Source organism: Lissotriton vulgaris, unplaced genomic scaffold (genome assembly GCF_964263255.1).
Source record: "Lissotriton vulgaris unplaced genomic scaffold, aLisVul1.2 SCAFFOLD_927, whole genome shotgun sequence".
Taxonomy (NCBI): Eukaryota; Metazoa; Chordata; class Amphibia; order Caudata; family Salamandridae; genus Lissotriton; species Lissotriton vulgaris.
This window is the reverse complement of record NW_028252711.1, coordinates 769,656-790,265: the sequence shown is the minus strand read 5'-3', so window position 1 is coordinate 790,265 and position 20,610 is coordinate 769,656. Positions and strand designations below refer to the sequence as shown.

At 46.3% G+C, this 20,610-nt stretch overlaps 1 protein-coding gene across 1 annotated transcript in view; it reads left to right on the top strand.

Moving 5' to 3' along the window:
- The first annotated feature begins 3,547 nt into the window (after window positions 1–3,547).
- The window catches only part of LOC147662065 (uromodulin-like), a 595,050-nt gene continuing 577,987 nt past the window's right edge, over window positions 3,548–20,610 (top strand). The window contains exon 1 of the mRNA XM_086951137.1: window positions 3,548–3,562. Coding sequence (XP_086807263.1) covers window positions 3,550–3,562 — 13 coding nt within the window. The 5' untranslated portion in view covers window positions 3,548–3,549. The remainder of the gene's footprint in view (window positions 3,563–20,610) is intronic.

Genomic DNA, 20,610 nt, shown 5'->3' with positions numbered 1-20,610 from the left:
CTAAATTTCCGCTCACTGACAATGGGGTGCAATTCACCTCCAGAGAGATGGATGATTTCTTGAAAAACCTTGGCATTATTCATCAGAAAACAGCTCTTTACTCTCCACAAGCTAATGGTCTCGCGGAGAGGATGAATAGAGTTGTGAAGAGTTGTGCACAAAGGGCTTTGGAATCCAAGGTTTCTTTTAGCAGTGTCTTGAGGGAGACGTGGCGGGCACATCGCACGACTCCCAATGCTGTCATGCAGAGATCTCCTTTCGAGGCCTTGAGGGGTAGATTAGCTTGTTCTAAACTCAATCCCACCTGGCTTCCTGAGAAGGGTCGTGATGACAGTGTTGAAAGAGAGGTGAGAAGGAGGGAAACGTTGACAAATTATCAGCAGAAATATAAACAACGTTATGATGCTAAGATGCATGTTAACCCCTTAAGTGCTGCCTCGGTGCATTGGCCGACGGCAGCACTACCTCCCCAGTGCTGCGCACGACCATTGAACGTCCATTCAGCACTAGTTCTAATGGACAGCGCAGCACTGGGGAGGAATGTATAATAGCAGCTATGAGGTTAAACTTAGGAAATGGAATGTGGGTGATGCTGTTCTGGTGAAAAAATCCAAGTGTGGTCATAAAGGTGTTTCAAACTTCACTGGTCCTTTCACCATTGTTTCCATCAGGAAAAATGTTGTCACCCTAGACAATGGTTGCACTTGGAATATGTCTAAATTGGCCAAGTGCGATGCTGTTAAGTTCTATTCCAATAGCAGTTCCAATTCCTCCTGCAATACTAGTGCTACTCCTTCTCCTTGTTATCAAAGAACTGTTTCTGGGAGGACTTCACACCTTCCTCGGAAATTTGATGATTATGTAATGTCTTAAGCTTTATCTTTTTTCCTGTTTTTGATCTTATGAAGTATTTTGCATTTTCTTTTCTGTTTTATTTATTGGAAAGGGGATGTGTTGTGGTTACTGTCCCTTTAATGGAACCTAACTAGCTCTGCCTTCTTGACATCATTATGAGAATGTTATGTTTCCTCCCGAAGAGTCAGTTGCTGTGATCTCTTGTTGATGGTTGTACCAATAAAGCTCCTTCTACAACTTATCCTGCTTCAGAGCTTTTATCAGAGCTGTTCTCCAAAGTGACTCCATGATGCTGGAGCACTTCTTGTTAGGGATGAACAATCATTCTCTTCTACCTGATGTACAGTGTCAACAGGTTGCATCACATAAAACACAGGTGGTCAACTCCCTGATCCTGTGGGCTGGTCCAGTGGCAAAAGAGCTCTCTAAGGAAAATACAAGCTGCACTGTAGTATGAGGCTCAGACACCTTCTATTGTCCTTGTGGCTATCACAGTCTTTCACTTTTATCCTTGCCTTTTGCTCTGGTCCACAATTGATTGAAAAGTATTGTTAGAAAGTGGGTTACTGGATGACTGGGTTGCAAGCTTGTGCTCACCCCTGGTAGCTTGTCACAGAACAAGGGCCTTACCTTAGAGGTTATGTGGAAAGTATTTGTGCAACACTTCAAACAGTAAAACAGTGAAACCCCCAAACCTAAATATCCCCCACCATGTTAGATCAATAGAGATTAATTTGAAAAATAAAACAAAACCAAAATGTCAAAAATCCAATCAGTATACCAGGAGTTATGAATTTATAAAGAATAAACTGCAATATAACACCTAATAGAAGAAAGCTTCAACCGCGGCTATCTGGGAGTGCCGTACCTGGTCAAAGTCAGAAATTCAGGCTGATCACCATGAAGCACGGGTTGGATACAGTCGGATACAGTCCCAGATTAGTCCCACTGAAGGTTTGCCTCCTCAAGTTTTGTGCCAAGAGTTCCTTTCATGTTGGAGAGGGTTGTCAGGAGCAAGGAGAATATTGTGGGTGGCAGTCGACGTGGTGCAAAGAGCAGGCTGGTTGTTGCGGGTGGATGGGCCGGAGGTTCGTGTTGGCGGTGTCTTGCGGGCTGTCGATACTGCTGTGTGAAGAGACGGGTGGTGGCATCTCACACTGATTTTCAGAGCGAGTACTGGGTTATGGTGCTAACGGGCCCGTTCACAGTCATGAAGAGCCTAAAATCTCAATACTAAAGAGCCACACCAAGTTTTCAGGACCAGGAATGCACCACTTGGGGGTCAGGAACTTGTTGAAGAAGTGTGCCTGGGCTGTTGGGGATCCTTTTACTTCCCTGAGACGCAGATCAAAATGTAGGCAGACTAGCCCTGTGAATCACTCTAGGGTCCTCGGTTCAGTATGAAGTTGAAGGTCCAGTTCTTCTTCCCCAGGCAAGAAGGCAGCAGACCGCAGGTCAGCATAGCAGGACAGCAGTTCCTTAAGAACAGCATTCCAGCAATGTGGTAGTCATGGTAGAAGCACAGAAGTCCTTCTTGTCTGGCAAGGTATCCGCAGGTTAAGAATTGTATTGAAGAGTTTGTGTTTGAGGTCCTTCTTTTATATACAGTAGTGCCTTTGAAGTTGGGAGAAGCATTATAGGCATGCCTTGAAGTGCACAGATGCCCTGCCTTCAATGCCCTGGCTCCAGACTAACTGCAGGGGTTATGCAGCCCTTTGAGTGGAGACATAAATTTGAACCAAGTAAATTGTTTGATTTATTTTCATCTGAAGTGTAGTAGCCTGACTGGTGGCTTCATACACTGCACTGCAGTGACTGAAGAGAGGAAATTGGGCATTTAGCTTTTGACTGTCATGAACTATGCTTTCAAGCATCCTGTGTGAACTGTCCTCTTTAAAGTAAATGATCAATGATCTGCAAGCCTAGGTTTTGTATTCGCAACACTGTCTGTTTCCGTGCTTGTGAAGTCCAGAACTGATCGTGAACCCCTCCACAGAATTTTAATGGCCATAGGCTCCAATGTTAAGGAACATTCTAGTCAATAATTACTATAGTGACATTTATGGGCAGATCACTGGCTAGGAAGGATCTAAAGAGTTCTAGTTTTCTCTGTATGTCCTTTTTGCATGTCTAGTGTTTGTTACAGTATTAATGTACTTTTCTATTCATAAACGTAAACCACTAACTGGGCTTTCAGCTGTTTGGGAATATTGTTGCATTTTATTATGTACTGAGTGCCTAATCGTCATAACCTCTTGAGTAAGCCTTGGATTGCTCAGTCTTGTTACCCATTGAGAGTCAAGTTCTAAAGGGGAGTAAGTGTTGAACTAATTTGGAGTCCAATTGCAACATAGGCTCAAAACACCACTGGCAAACTACTTTAATTGCCACAACTGCAGTAGAGCTATTTCTGAATGTCCGGGGACCACAACAACCAGGTCTAACAAAATGCTTTACATAATTTGTGATACTTACTTTGTTTGAAGGGGCTTTTTAGCCCCTGCCAAGCAGGCATGAACCGACTCCTAAGTGTTAACCTTTGAACCCAACCAAGATGATGGAGAAGGAGTCACTGGCTGATATTGCTCAGGCATTCCACCGCTGCATGTTATTTTGTTTCAAAGCACTTCTGCTAACCTACCCAGTATGCAGCAGTCAATATTAATATTATTTTTCTCTTTCTCCACAGGAGCAATGACCTGCTTTGGTGAGTGTTGCCTTCTTATCATATGGAGAATGTGGCTGGGTGTCAGGCTGCTGATAATTATATACAACAATCCTTATGAGGGAGGTCTGCCAAATTAACGGGGAAATTGGCCAGTTGTGGTTAGATGAACACATAACATGCTCTCAGGCTAGGCGCACCATAATTTACATCTCATATAAATACTTGACAGCATTTATCAGCAAAATATCATTGAATGACAACATATTCACACAACGAAATCATACTCTGTTGGTAGCGATGTCATCAGTAATGTCCATTTGTAGGTAATATATGTATTGTAACCGTTCATTTCATGAGTGGCATTTGAGATGTCATTTGTCCCATCATGGTCGAGGTCATGAGAATTGTATTTTGGGTGTTAGTTATGGATTGTAAGGAAGGGGTTTGCGTTTTAGTTTGTTCAACAAACGCAAAACTGGGCAATTCATGTATTTATCTCAGTTTGGTTAAGCAACCAAAACTTCACTTTAACTGTGATTTTATACGACATTTCCTGGATGATTTTTAACCCTAAGTAATGACCTGTAAGCATGCCAGTGAAAAAAGGTATCACGCTCAATAAAACGTGTTCTTTGCATGACGTGTACTAATAAACCACATCTATACCTACACTGCTAAAGGCACATACCACATTAGTATAATGCTGCAGTATAACTACATTGAAAAACACTTGCTTAATGCCTCAGAGATTACATTTTGTAATCATCCCACAGAAGGAAACAGCTGCAGCAATACTCAAACGGCCTTGTTATTGTGATTGTATCTCAAGGCACAGATTTGACCTTTGTGCTCTGGATATATAGTCAAATATATATTTAAAACCCTTTGTTCATGTGTGACGTGCACCAGAAAACAGCATGCATAGACCAAAAACTGCAGATCTTCTGGGTATAAATTGTGATGTGATGTGCAGTGGAATGTGCCCGCCCTCATCGTGCCGAGTGGGCAGGGACTTAATTCAGTGGGGTAAGTTTCATCGTGGACTCTAGGCCCATGAGTAACTTCTTGAGCCTGGTGGGCAGCGGGGTTAATTCACATATTTAAGGGTATTTTGCAGAGGAGGGGTACACTTATCTGATGTGGTCATTCACATATTCCTGTTAGATATGGGGAGACCCTTGAAGCAGCAGGCTGGAAGTAATGAAGAAGGACAAATAGGAAAAGGCAATGGGGGGGCTTCAAGCAGGGCCGGACTGAGACCAACAGTGGCCAAGTCATCAGCTTGCTCGAGTTATGAGGCAATCCAAAGGATTTTGGTGCAGAAAAGCAATCACTTGCTGGAATCCCAAGGGGCTGCTTTAAAGCAGGAACTGGGATGAAACAACATTGCCGTGGACGTCCTAAGGTCAGTTGCAAGGGTAAACAACTGGAGGTTGGCCTGGTAATGCTTTGACCCTGCGTGTGAGTTCGATTGGTCCAGAGTGGGGATGACCTGTCTCAAAGGTCTAAGACCCTCATCAAGGATAGGTCTGGTGCTCAGTAGCTAATCAGGTGGGTGGGCAGTTCAACTATTAGCAACCCTGACCAACCTTGGATTGCTTGTAATATAACCTGTTACCTTGCCTGCTTAAAAACACCTGCAGCAATATATCTTCAACCACAAGCAGTGGCCTAATTTTTTGCTCTTGTGCTCCTTTCTGCGGGATCTGTATTTTGTTTATCCCGGGACAACACACGTGCTTGTCAGCTATGGGATATTAGTGTTAAGCAGGAGTAATTACTCCATTACTCTAAAAACAAATCTGGACAGTGGTATATTTGAATGCTATCGCATTTCAACTCTGTTACCAGAACTTGACAAAAAACCTGTGCTGCAACAATCACCTGTCTGGAGTAGGTAATTGTCCTTGATGATGCACAAATGGACTTTCGGTCAAAACATGGACAAAATCTGCTTTGATTCATATGGTTGATGTGCCCTGGAATACCGTATATGAGAGAGTTGGTGCTAGACTGATCCTCCTGGCTCTATCTATCGTTTTCAGTATGGTTCGCCCCTCCATCTTGTTCCAGCAATTCTAAAAAGTGGGATTAGATGGGCCTGTTACTAACTGGTGTATCTCTTTCACGTCCAGCTGGTCACAAGTTGTGGCCTCATATTCTTTCTGGTCCAGCACTTTGCCTAGTAAATTTGGCTCTCCACAAGGCTTCTCTTTTTCACCACTTTAATTTAAATTCTACATGGCAATCTTACTGCAGCTATTCAAGCTCCATTGTTGCCAAGCTGTGATGTATGCCTCTGACGCGCAGCATGTAGTTAGGATGGATAAAATAGCACCTAACGCCAGTGGCGGCTGGAGACATTTGAAAATGGTGAGGGTAAAAGTTTGGTATGACTTTTATGTAGTGAGCTATGCAAGCAAGCTTAAGGAACAAACATGGGTATATTTGAAAGCAAATTTTGAGATAATGCAAGGCTTATAAAGCAGTCGGAACATATAGTGCATTAATATGTTCAACAGTTACTATAATGTCCACAAAATACAACGCAACAATTTCAGTTTCTTGCACTGCATGCAGCAGTAACTTTGGAAGAAAATGCTCTAACTAGGCTTCGAGAAGGCCCCACAGCTATTGACTGCAATCATTTATATAGAAATATGGAAGACAGGTCTTAAAGTGGGATGTATAATGTGGAGGCTCTATTAAAGGGAACAGGTAAAATACATTTCTGTGATTCCCATAGTGTGCTACCCGACCCGCATTTTGGTTTCTCTCTGAGATGAATTTGCATCCAGATATAAAACACAACAACTGACCTACACCTAAAATGATTGGCTTTGGCAATGGTTGTTAATTGTTTAAGATAAATGACTAACAACAAGGATTTGGAATAAATAATTAATCTTGAAAATGTTGCAGTTCTGAAATCTGTATAGTATTGAGAGCTGCGGAAGGAGTTTTGGCCTTCAGCTATGTGCGCTTTATGTTAGATATGTATGCCCTTCTTATTAGAACATCTCGTCCATCAGCAAATCCTCAACCACTTCTGTTTTCTCTTCAGCACCCTAGTTTCACTTTTTTGTCTGAATACACTGCATCGCATCTCCCTCGCTTCACATCTATCAAACATATACTGCACTCACTCGCATTTAAGCAATTTATTTCCATTTGCTTTTGCCCTGTAAATATTTTGCCATCTGTACACCCCCTTCACACACATTTATACAGAAATCACAATGGAACTGGAATTCATGACTGTTGTTCTGCGTGCTCTGCAGAGAGGTCAACCCTCTGACAGGCACTTTGCTATGACAGCAGTGGCAGACCTCCCAGTCAAAGCCCCTCATAAACACCTAGCATGGCTCAAAGTATGCATAGAAAAAAAGTGATGAGGGGCTCAGCACAATATACAGAACAGAAGATTAGCATTGAAACACTTACTGTTAATGAGAACAAGGCACCAAAAAACACATGCCTGCATCCACTCATACGTGTGACCAATCGGAAAGGGTGGAGTCTATGCCTGTGAGTGGTCTGCTTAATTCCCGGAAGCTTGTTTCCTTCCCAGTATAAGAATTGGCTTGGTAGTTTGGTCTGCCCTGTTCCCATGATGCACTGGGCCAGGGTCAGACTAATTTGCATGCAGCCAGGTTCTGAGCTGGGATGGTGCAGTGAGTTAAAAAACGGTGATGGATCAAGCCCTGATCTTTGGACTGGGTAAGAGTGGTCTGCTTAATTCAGACACTCTGTTCATCACCACCCCCTTTTCTGAATCGTTTTTGTCCACCATAAGCGTGGAAGGGTATACTCAGATGTGAGTCTCTTGCTCATTGCACCATCAGGATTCAAGCAAGCCGGGCCGAAGATGGCTGAAATGCCAGAAACCGGTCCCCGGAAGCTTGTTTCCTTCCCAGTATAAGAATTGGCTTGGTAGTTTGGTCTGCCCTGTTCCCATGATGCACTGGGCCAGGGTCAGACTAATTTGCATGTAGCCAGGTTCTGAGCTGGGATGGTGCAGTGAGCTAAAAAACGGTGATGGATCAAGCCCTGATCTTTAGACTGGGTAAGAGTGGTCTGCTTAATTCAGACACTCTGTTCATCACCACCCCCTTTTCTGAATCGTTTTTGTCCACTATAGGTGTGGCAGGGTATACTCAGACATGAGTCCCTTGCTCACTGCACCATCAGGATTCAAGCAAGCCGGGCCGACGACGGCTGAAATGCCAGAAACCGGTCCCCGGAAGCTTGTCTCCTTTCTGGTGAAGAATTGGCTTGGTAGTTTGGTCTGCCCTGTTCCCATGATTGTAGGAGAGTAGGGTCTGCTATCCTATGGTCACCCCAATTTTTGCTTTTTGCTTCACTGGTTGTCGACTTACTGAGGCTGTGGGCCTGCTAATCAGACCCCCAGCCTGCTGTTCTCTCTCTAAATTTGTAATACATGTGCTATAGGTACATACCACAATTGGAAATGGACTCCTTGTCAGCCCCTGTACCATGCACTATAGGTGCCCAGGGCATAGGTGCCACCAAGGCCTACCAGGGGCTGAAGCATAGCTTTTGCCACCCCTGGCTGGTTCTTAAATTGACACAACTGGCTGATCACTCAGCTGGGGCAAGTGGGTGTAATCACCCCTTGCTTAGATATAGTATACCTATATCTAAACCTATATCTGGACACATATATAGCCTGTAAGCCACTCCTATGGAAGGCCTCATCAATCCTGGAGGCAGAGTGCGTGGTTTTATGTGAGATGGTGCTCTGGCGTGAGCTGAGCCTGTCTGCAGCTGTCGGGAACAACTCCCTAAGCTGATCCGGGATAATGCCATACCATATACTCTTAAGCGCATTATAATCCTCGCGGTTATATAGCAACTTTGGTTTGGCTTTATCAAAACATGTCGTGTAAGGTGTCATACGAATTGGAATACTATCCCCTCGCCAGTTCTGGCGACGGGGATAGCATTCCACCCTTCTAGAGGGAGAAGACATGTTACTTTACTGAAACGCGGTTGATTTAAAATGAGCCTCAGATCCACAAAATGGATGCCCCTGCCACAGACACGGGTCTGACCTCCTGCTGCTGACCGAAACCCGGCAGAGGAGGCCTGGACAAAGAGTTTCCTGTCACAGGGCGGTGTCAAACCACCCCAGACAGGAGATAGTGGATTGGAGTAGGGAGGTTTCAATGAAACCAGACACTGCCTGGGGAGCACAAGGCTGCCCCTTGCAGGATCCGGCCAAACCGGTTCTGGGGCCTCCCAGCCCCTGTCCCAGCGCGGCCAGGATCAAAGGAGAGGGGTGTAACCACCCCCTTCCTGGGTCCCACCCATAGGAGGGGACCTAGCAGGATGTCCAACCCCCGAGATTCGAATAAGAGGGGGAGCAGTCCCAACGGACCTCAGATCATCCTGAAGAAACATAAGAAACGAAATCTGGACCCTTCGACTTTCTACACGACGTGAGAAGACTGAAGAATCTCCCTTGTGGTCAAGGAGTGACCACCCTGTGCAAACAGGCACCATCCAGCCCTCGACCCTTGCTTTGTTGCAGTTCCCGCCGGAACTCGAGCGACAGAGATCGACGAGATCAAGCTTGCCTGCCTTCTACCTGCCCGATCCACAGTCCCTGCAGAGCTGAGACCCGTGGAGGCGACCGGAAGCGTGGGGCACGCCATCTTGAAAAGGCCACGAGACACTGACCGTGCGGCCCACGAGTGACCCTCGAAGCTGTACACCGGGGTTTGAGAAGCCCCAGCCCCGAGCTCCACTTGCACCAAAGCTCACCCCTCCACACTCGCTGAGTGCTGCGTGGGGCCCTTCTGCTTGTGTGCGCTCGACGCGTTGGCCCGGTCACTTGCCAGCTGGCTTGTGGCCCCTGTGCCGACGAACTTCGAAATACGACTTGCTTTTCTGGTTGCTCCAGATCTGCACCAGCTCCTGTGAAAAGGAGCACCCACTCTGACCCTCCTGGTTCGAGTGATAAGCAATCTCCCGGTTCCGCGTGGATTGCTTTTGCCAAGTGCTGTTTGCTACAATCTTCAAGCCGACGGTGCTGACGGCGAGAGCCTACGTGGGACAGATCGTGACCCGCTCCTGGACGTCGCAGATGCCCCAGAGCCCACGTGACAGCGGAGAGAAGCCTATCGACAACCGCCTGATTGCGCCCGACATTGCCTGGTTCCGTCCTGGTTCCACCCTGGTCACTGCTGAGTGACCCAGACTCTGTCCCCTCTGCTTTCAGGTACTTTTCTACATCGATCCACCCTTGGATCGCACCGGACACTTCTGCTTCACAGCGCCTGCAGCTGCAACAGCTCCAAGCACCCAGAACCTGCGTGACAGAACCCGACGCCACTTCGACCCTGTGCACCCACGGCCTGTGGGTGAGGTAACTTTGCAACGCCGGTGTATTTACACTGGTACACACCTCTAGGGTCTGTGTCTAAAGTTTTGTGTTCCTAGGTTCAGCGGAAGTATCTTTTTATTCACTTTAACTGACTTTTACGCACCATTGACAGTGCATTGGTGCGCGCTGCACTTTCCGTGCTGCATCCGTCTCCTGTGGGCTACTCCCGACTTCTTCATTGCTTGTCCTGACTGCTCCCAGCGAATCTCTAGGCCCTAGGCCTAACCATTGTTCGTAAAGTGTTACTTATACCACTTTTTTGATATATGGTCTGAGTGGCCCCCCGCCCTCAGCCATAATTGTGCCAACTTTCTATGTGTAACAGTGCTTTTGATTTAACGCTTGTGCCCCTTTCCTCATAAAGAGTACTGGGGAGTAATTTAGTAATAAATACATATATTTTTATAATATATACTTGTGTGGTGTCCTTTCATTTGATTACAGGATTGTATGTGGTAAAACAAGCTCGCTTAACACGACCTCTTAAGTTAAGCCTTTAAGGCTGCTTAGTCCATGCTACCACTAGGATAGCTTGTCTACAAGGTTGACTTACAACCTGACATCTTTGGGGTTTGTTTGGACTGATAACCAGTGGTTCCAGAATTGGAAACACTACCTATCAGGCCAACTTCTCACAATGATGCACTGGGCCAGGGACAGACTAATTTGCATATAGCCAGGTTCTGAGCTGGGATGGTGCAGTGAGCTAAATAACGGTGATGGATCAAGCCCTGATCTTTGGACTGGGTAAGAGTGGTCTGCTTAATTCAGACACTCTGTTCATCACCACCCCCTTTTCTGAATCGTTTTTGTCCACTATAGGTGTGGCAGGCTATACTCAGACATGAGTCCCTTGCTCACTGCACCATCAGGATTCAAGCAAGCCGGGCCGACGACGGCTGAAATGCCAGAAACCGGTCCCCGGAAGCTTGTCTCCTTTCTGGTGAAGAATTGGCTTGGTAGTTTGGTCTGCCCTGTTCCCATGATGCACTGGGCCAGGGACAGACTCATTTGCATATAGCCAGGTTCTGAGCTGGGATGGTGCAGTGAGCTAAATAACGGTGATGGATCAAGCCCTGATCTTTGGACTGGGTAAGAGTGGTCTGCTTAATTCAGACACTCTGTTCATCACCACCCCCTTTTCTGAATCATTTGTGATTGGTAGACAGCTGCTCTCATTCAGGGAAGGAGACTCCAACGCCTGAAACCATGACGTTGAAAGCATCACTGGCCTATAGTAGATACTGCCATAGACTACAATGACAATAAAGGGCTTTAGAATAGTGAGCCCTGCGCATTGCGACACAGTTCAGAAAGTGGATTTACTCCCAAGCTTCTGTCTCCTGCTTCAGGGCGAGGCGGGCAGTCAGGCTGGCAGACAGCCAAGACTTAACTACATTGATTTGTTTAGAGCAGGGTCTCCAAACCGGTCCTGGAGGGCCGGATCCATGCCAGATTTTTTGGATATCCCCATTGAGATACATGTAGTTATTTTGAAAATCTGGCATGGATCTGGCCCTCCAGGACCGGTTTGGAGACCCCTGGTTTAGAGATATGATTGTATCTCTTAATAAATAAATCAATGTAATATTTGTACAGGAATATATAGGAATTTCAGTGGGGCTCAGCCCCAGAGCCCTGATAGAGAAACCTCTCTACTAACTCCCTACAGAATATAAGTGGTTTGTAGTCGACATCCAAGCCTGGATGAGTTAGAACTTCATAAAACTCAGGGAGAACAAAGCAGAGTTTCTATTAAATAGCAATTATTTAGGGTACTTGCATGGCTCAATCTTGCCATGTTCACTTAGGTCACTGACTATTACAGTGGGCTAGCTAAAATCACTGGGGTCTTGTCTGATGAATCTCTGTCCTAATGAGCCTGTTTATTACAGTTCTGCTGCTATTTTCTTTGTTATACCTCCTGAGAAAATCTTACCATTCATTTTCATGCTCTTACATAAATATGCTGTTACTGCAGGTGTGCTACCATGGCTTGACTACTGTAAACGTTTGTTCTTAGGTCATACAGAGAATACATTGCCGTCATTACAAGGCAGTCAAAATGTTGGGGTCAAAGTAGATGTTGAGCTTTTAAACTTTGCTCATGTAATGAAGTCTAGGTAAAAACTGCATTGGCTTTCAATACAACAGAGGATCCACTTTAAAGCAGCATTATTGTGCATCAAACCTTCTTAACTCTAATAACTCAGAATATCAAGCCCATCTTAAGATGAGCTTGATATTCCCGAATCCAGATACGCCATGCCGAATCCAGACGCGCCATGCCTAATGTTGCACGCAACCAGTTTTCTTAAAGTGGAGGTCTTTCCACAATTTACAAATCTCTCTGCGAGCGATCAAGATCAAACAGAAAAACAAACACACTTGTGCCGCAGATAACAGACTTATGAGATCCACATCCAAGCCAAACATAACTCAAGCTACGTTGATGTACAGCTTAACTTTAAAGATACCTTCCAGGGCCCTCCCCTCGCTATGCCAAAAATCGCTCAAAGTAACACAATCATAAAATTGTTTAAGATGAATGACTAACAACAAGGATTTGGTATAAATAATGAATCTTCAAAATGTTTCAGTTCTGAAATGTGTGATCTGGTGTTCTCTTGTATCTGATACACAGTTACCCAGTAGCCAAAATAATATTAGAAAGGGCGGTCATACTTTCTACTTTTTGGGACTTTTACTTTGGAACCCTTTTCCACTAACACTTTGGCTATAAGAACATTATCCCTTATTCTGGAAGGCTCTCAAATGTTTGCTGTGTGCTCTTTTTTAACTGTTTATTGGGGTTTTCTTGTGCAAACAATTTTTTTTTTATTTTTTATTTATACCATTTATAAAGCGCACTGTTACCGAGCGGTGTCCTGGCGTTGAAATGATATGATGTCTCCCCAAAGTGACCGTCGGTTTCTAAAGGCAAAAAAGCCAGGTTTTGATATTTTTCCTGAAGGCCACCAGGTTCGTACTTTGTTTTGAGGCCAGGGGCAAGGCATTCCAGGCAGAGGAGGCTCCAGAGATGAAGCTTCTGCCTCCCCATCGTGCTTTCCTAATCCGGATAGTCTTAACTAGCCCTATGTTGGCCGACCTCATCTGTCTGCCTGGCGTGTACAATTGAAAGTGCTGTTGGAGAAAAGATGGACCCAGTCCATGCACTGCCTTGTACACAATACACAGTGACTTAAACATTATTTGTTTGCGCACCAGGAGCCATTGCAGTTTTCTCAGTCCCTGTGCCACCGGCGCAAACTTGGGCAGGTCAGTAATTAATCGAACGGCCACGTTTTGCAGCACCTGTAGTTTATTGAGCAGCCCCTGCTGAGCTTCCAGAAAAAGGCTATTGCAGTAATCAAGGCGGGACAGCACAAGTGCTGTCACCACCGTTTTCCTGCTACTGTCTGATAGGAAGGGGAGAACCTTCCTAATAGTTTTCATGACCCATTAAATGGAGGAGGTTAGTGCGTTGACTTGAGGTTTGAAGGATAGTTGGCTGTCAATAAGAACTCCTAGGTTCTTTACCTTCGTTGCCGGGATGGGTGGGACTCCCATATCGTCGGGCTACCATTTAGGGCTCCAGAAGCTAACATCAGCACCAAAGAGGAGAACCTCGGTTTTACAGGAGTTCAATTTTAGGCAGTTACTTGCCATCCACGAGCTCACCGCAGTCATGCAGTCCTGGAACCTGGCAGCTGTTCCTTCTTCTCTCCCCGGAAGCAGAGATACCACAATCTGCGTATCATCTGTGTAAGATGTTAACTCAAATCCAAATGACCGAATCACCGGGGCGAGGGAAGAGACATAAATATTAAATAGAGCAGGGCTTAGGGAGGAGCCCTGTGGGACCCCTCTGGGAGTTTGAAAGGTCTAGATTCAAAATCTCTCAAAGCCACCACCTGGACCCTATCGGCAAGGAAAGATTTCAAGATGCTCAGGGCGGTCCCCTGGATTCCGCAGCCTTCCTAATGATCCACCAGAATGCTATGGTGGACCGTGTCCAAGGCCGCGGAAAGATCGAGGAGTACCAGAGCTGCCCGTCCTCCTACATCCAGCGTCTTCCTGATCTCTTCCGTAGATTTGATCAGGGCAGTCTCGGTACTGTGGCCTTCCCTGAACCCGTGTTGGGCCTTGTCCAAACACTGAGAGGTCCTGAGAAAGGCACAGAGCTGTGCATTCATAACCTTCTCGATAAGTTTGGCTGGCAGTGGTAGCCTAGCTATGGGCCGATAGCTATTGGGGTCTGAAATATCGAGTGTTGTTTTTTTTTAGCAGTGGGGCAATCGATGCTCATTTCCAGCATGTTGGATATTCTCCAATGTCAAACATCTGGTTGAATAGGTCCGCGTGAGTGTGCGATATAGGGGTAGCTGCCAACTGTGCCACTGAGGCTGGGCAGGGATCTTGAGGCGAGCCTGATTTAGTTGCATGGAGCAATTTTTTTATCTCTTCCGAGTTCACCGCACGGAACCCAGAGAGTTTTGCCTCATGTGGATTGACCACAGGGGTCCTGAGTGTCCCTTCAATAAGAGTCGACCTCACTTGATGCTCCAGTGCCGAGAAAATCAGTTCCACTTTGTTTGAGAAGAATTTGGCAAGAGCCTCACAAAGTTCCAGACTAGGGGTAATGATTACTGACTTGGGAGTGACCAGACTGGTGACTGTATCAAATAGTTCCCTAGTGGAGTTCTTGGCTCCCTCAATCCGATCAGTAAAATATGTGCCTTTAGCCTTCCTAGTCATTTCTTTGAAGATCTTTTGACTGGCTTTGAGTTTAATTTTGTCTGCCTGAAGGTAATCCGTATGCCAAACGTGCTCTAGTTTTTTACAGGTCACCTTATATTCTCCTAACTCATACGAGAACCAAGGAGCAGATGGTACTGTGCGAGTGGGGCGACTAAGTTTAGGCTGAGCTAAGATAGTACATGCTCGATCTATCCAGTCTGTGTACTTTCCTGCAGCTTCATTTACATCTGCTGGCAGAGTAATCATAGAGGATGTGAGCTGTTCCTCCAGTGCCCTCCCATCCAGCTCTTTCCAGGGTCTATACAGCTTGGCTGACTTCCTATCCTGTCTGGCCCTATCCAGCTGGGGCGTTTGGATGTTAAATAGAACAACCGAGTGATCTGACCAGGCCATGGACTCAGTATGGACGAAATGTAAGTCCGGATTGTTCATAAAAATGCCATCCTATGTGTGTCCTACTGTATGCGTGGCTCCCCTTACCACCTGAGTCAGTCCCGCCCCCTGCATTGCTTCAACCAGAGCAAGGGTGTTCAGGTCTGAGCTAGCTTCTAAGTGGAAATTAAAATCTCCTAGTGCGGTGAAGGATTTGGTACACAGGGCTTCCTCCAAGAAGGTGCCCACCGTTTCGAGGAACTGGGACCTGGACCCGGGTGGTCTATACATGAGGCAGCCCTGGGAGGTTTGGTGATGTGAGATTGATAGCTTAAATCCCAGTGCCTCACACGTTTGTGAGGACACCGCCTGAAATGATCCCTGGATAGAGGCGTTATAAATAATAGCAAGCCCTCCTCCTCTTTTACCGGTTCTGTCCAGAACACGGCTAAGGTAGCCTGCAGGCGTTGCATTAACTAAATCTGGTCCAGAGGCCGCGTCTGTCCAGGTCTCCGTAATGAATGCAATTTTTGCCTTTTTGTCCTTGATCGATTCTGCGCATTCCGTACTATGTTTGACCAGGGACCTGACATTAATAAGTATACAATTTATTGTATTTCTCTCCCTGTCCTCCCTTATGTTGTAGGACCTAATGAATGCCCTGATTGGTCTACATAGAATAGTAGGTAGGCAAGACGAGCATGCTGGGCACAAGATGAGTCCTGTCAGCATATTCTTATCTGGTCTTATACAGATGCAATTTTCCTCCACCCCCCCCTTAAGACTCAGCAACAACTCACGGTTGTAAACTCGCCTGGTCTGACGGTATAAGGGAAAATGACCAGGGGTCCTGGCGCTTGGCGCTGAACTGGCGTGGACGGGCATAGACGGGCTTGCCTTTGGCGCGCCAGCTGCGCCCGCCCGCTGCGCGGTCTGGAAGTAGAGGTCATTTTATAGGAGGGTAAGGAGAGTGGGAGGCAGCCAGCAGCTAGAACGCTTTCCTTGGCGTCCACCCCTGTCTCCTGCCGCGTGAGCACGCAATCTGCTCCGCGGGGAGCGGGGTTCGAGACGCGGCAAATACAGTGTCTGCAGTAAGTTTGTTTTTAAAAAAGTAAAGGAAAGCGTGGCGTTAGTAAACAAAGGTAACATTATTAGACCTTCATGAATTCTGAAGCAATATACAACCATATCACAATGAATTACAAAGCAGAAACATGCACACTAGACAATGAAATAGGTGAGACAGCCACCAAGCTATCTCCGTATGGGTAAAAGGAAATAGGACACTATACAGTTAAATGCCTATGTGTCAACTTGAATAAGTGGGATGCGACCCCTTAACTGGGAGAGTGGAATGAGGAATCAGACCCAACGGTAAGCAATATCATATCTACCAAGGACACTGATGTAAGACCAGGGTGGGGCTCCTTCTGTTGTGTGGTTGCAGCACACGCTGAACTGGGGTTTGGGCTAGCAGGCAGAGGCTCTGGGCCAGAAGGCTGAGTGGCAATTGATCAGGAAATACTCTGAGGGTGTTATAGGCACTGTTAACAGTATAACCCTTCACCTATATCCTTCCCTATATTACATACATAACGGTTCTTATGGACTGACCTTTTACTTGGATATGACACTGCATTCAGAACTAGGTTTTCCCTAGTCCGATTCTCATACATTACACATGAGGCTTCTTGAAAGCACAGCAGGACTAACAGCAGGATTACCATCTCCTGAATAATATTTCTGTATAAAGTTCAGGCCAGAGGTCATCCTTTAGGCCGACACAGGAACACAGCAAGGTAGGACCCCTGGGGAGACCTATGGGTATATATACATCATGTCTTGCTTAGAAAGACAGAGGAGAACATGACTTCCCGGCTCACACACTGGTCGGAGACGCTGAGGTTCCTTCATGCAGACACTCCAGCTCACAGTGGTCTAACATCCTTCGCGGGGTATCCAACTCGAGACCAGGACGGGGTTATATATTCTCATTCTCAGGTAAAGGGGTTAACTAGATCCTAGAGGGATTCTAGGCATAACACCTACACAGATGCTGGGTACATCTGGTTAGGGAGGCATCGTAGGAGTACGCACTTATTATCATGTATTTTATGTACTTGTATATATTCATGATTACTTTCAATAAATTCTTATTGAAGCGCCCAGCCTGTTTATTCTGTGTATCTCTGAGACAAACTAAGTGAGCATGAGTGCCTGAGCAAAAAATAGTATTTTGTTTCCACGATCCTGGGGGATCAGGGTTGTCATGTTCTGAGGCTGCCAAAAGCGATTCTCTCCCCGATAATAGGAGATTCTAGTGGCACAGTGAGCTAGCTGATCCAGACAGGCTAACGTATCTGGTGGGGGTAAACAGAACCAGGCTGCCACCAATCCCAGAGTTTATGTTATCCAAACGTGCAGATTCTGTATAGGGCATATCGGAACTACACGACCAGGGTGCTACCGAGCACAGTCAGAAATGCCTAAAGGAATGAAGGTGTATAAACCCTGGGCCACCAAGGGGGTGGGGGGGCTTGCTGGGGGGACGATATAGGGGAGTGAGAGGGTACGTCTCCGTGCTGCTGTTGGCCCTATCCTGCTCACAGGGGTAAATGCTGTTTAGAGTCAGTTGTTGGAAGTGCTTCAGTAGGGTGCCCAAGCTGCTGAAATCTGTTGCTCACAAAGGTGCTGAACTGCTTCATAGTGCAGGTTCAATCCCTTCGCACTCCCCCATTTCCGCAGCACCCCGTACCAGCAGCCACCAGAGGGGCCTGATCAGCCCTCCACTGTAAAATGAGAACTGTCTTAGCTAGCAAGAGATCCATGAAGGTGGAGTGCATTATCACCCTATGCTGCTTCTCATATTTAAAAATGCAAAGGGAACCGGCATCCCATGTTTCAAGGTCAGTGAGCTTGGTGATCTCTGGTAAAACATCATGGATGGAGAGCCAAAGGGAGGAGAGCGTGGGGCAGTACCACAACAAATGCTGTAAATCAGCCAATGCCAACCTACAGTGAGGGTATGCAGTAGGGAAGTAGTGGTCAAGTTGCTCAGGTGTCAGGTAGGCCCGGTGTAGGGCAGAGAACTGGATATTTTTTAACTGAACACTTCTACACACTCACTGGGGAAATTCCAGTGCCTGATCCAACTTGGTGTCATACAGTGCCCGACCTATATCGTCCTCCCATTTGCCCCACTGAGCAACTTGTGGAAATCCAGTTCGGGTCCGTATGGCCCATTAGATCCAAATTATCAGGTGGCACCTTGCCGCTATGTGTAGAAGAGTCTGTATAACAGGGTGCATTTTAGGTTCCTCGTCGCATGTGGACTAGAGGACACTGCATGTGCTATGTAGCTTCCTATACATACAGAAACTGGCCTTGAATGATTGCATGTTCAAAGATAAGTTGGTCAAAGGTAAAAGATGCCTTCTACAAAGAGGACACCTACTGTGGTCAGGGAGTGCTCATGCCAGCTCTGCAAGTTAGTGGCTGAGTAGGAACCCGGAAATTGTGGAGGCCTTGCAGGGGGAGTGCTGGAGCATACAGTAGGATGAGACACATGAGTTAAGAGACTTTAACCAGACACTTGTAGGCGACCATGACTTGCAATGACCATGCAGTCTGGGGTGTGAATTTGGGGAGATGGATGTTTGGGAGCATGGATAGCCAGAGCAGACTGGATCCATTGCAGGTCTTCCCCGGGTGTCAGCCCGTCAGCCAGCATGAAACCCACTGTAACTACGCCACCAGGTAGTAAGCCTCAAATGACTTGACTCTGAGTCCACCTCTGCCAAGTGATAGCTGTAGCTTCTTCAGGTCAAATCAATTGGACTTATTTTCCCGGATAAGTTCTCCCAGCATAGTGTCTAGAATAGATCCTGAAAAAGAAAACACTGTGGGGGTGGAGAAGCATGTTTACAAAATACCAGAGCACCCTAGGTAACATTATAATTCTTGAAAGGGCTATTTTCCCGGGTCTAGCTAAGGGTAAATATTTTCTGAACTGCACTTGAGGTTTTAGGGTGGAGAGGGCTTCTCGCAGGTTACTTTCATACAGATCAGCTGGAGAGTGGAAAAGGTGAAACCCATGATAATGGACAGTGACTCCCCTCTAATACAGGAGGGTTCCTCCAAGTCACACTTAAAGAGGCACTGCCCTGTGGCTGAACAGGTAGAAGCACAACTTGACCAAGTTGACCCAAAGGCCTGCCGCCTGGGCAAACGTATGAAGCATGTTGTGTATGAGGGAGAGGTCCAAGCTGATATCACAAAGATATAGAAGCAGGTCATCCACATACAGAGACACAGCTTGGGTTGCATCATAAAAGGGGATCCTCCAAGCTCTGCCCTTCTAGTGAAGCAGAATGGCAAGGTGCTCCATTGCAATTGCTAGTACCTGGGGGGACAGGTAGCAGCTGTGCCTAGTGCCCCTGCCCATGCGGAAAGGATGAGAGTCAAGCTAACCTAGAAGGATCCTGCAGGTGGGATTAGCATACAACAGTTTGTGTATACCAAGAGACGATTACCTTCTCCCATTCTGACCAACTCTTGGAACAGATAATACTAGGTACGTCTGTCAAAAGCTTTCTCTAGATTCAATATCAGACAGGATGCGGGTGGAACCTTCCAAGGGGCCTGGTCCATTACGTGAATTAGGAGATGGATGTTCTTAGACAAGCTGAGGCACATAACAAAGCCATTTTGGTCTGAGTGAATGAACTCTTGTATTATCTGGACATATCTATCAGCTATGATTTCCCCAAGATCATCTAATCTGCACTGATGATCACGATTGGCCTATGTGAGAAGAGATGAGTTGGGACCCTATCAAGCTTCGAGAGAGACACCAGAAAGGATTCTGAGACTGACAGAGGTAATTCCCCTGTCCATAGGGATTCATTAAACAACTGAACCAGCTTGGGTGCAAGACTTGCAATGAAGGTGCTGTAGTATTCAATTGGTAACTCATCCAGGTCTGCTGTTTTGTTTCTAGCCAGGTTGCTGTATGGCCTGATTGATTTCAGTGATTATTATGTAAGCATCCATGCCTAATCTTGCGGAATCAAGGTGCAGGGCAGAGTGAGTCCTGCCAGAAAAGTACTGGTTGCATTTACGTCTGGGGGAGTGGATGCCTTGGATACAAAGGAATAGACCATATAGAATGCATTCACGATATCGTGCTGTGCATACAGGTTGTTGCTAGCTGGTGACAATATTTCCTGCATCAGCCCCAAATGAGTGTCCTGCCGAGCTGGCCATGCAAGAAGGCAGCCAGATTTGTCCCCCTCCCAATGGGTCTTTGCAAAGTAGCCATTAAAATCGAAGTAGCCCAGCTTCTCTAATAGAGCAGTGAGATGGCTTTGGCCTCTACCAGCTCAGGACCCCTAGAGGGTGTCATGAATCACAGCTCTCTGCAGAGTAGGAATAAGTTGGTCAGTCTCCCAGACCTCTCGCTCCATAAATCGACAGATCCTTCACACTTCTTGCATACAGAACTCCCTAGTGAATACTTTGAAGGCGTCCCATTCAAGTGCCCTGA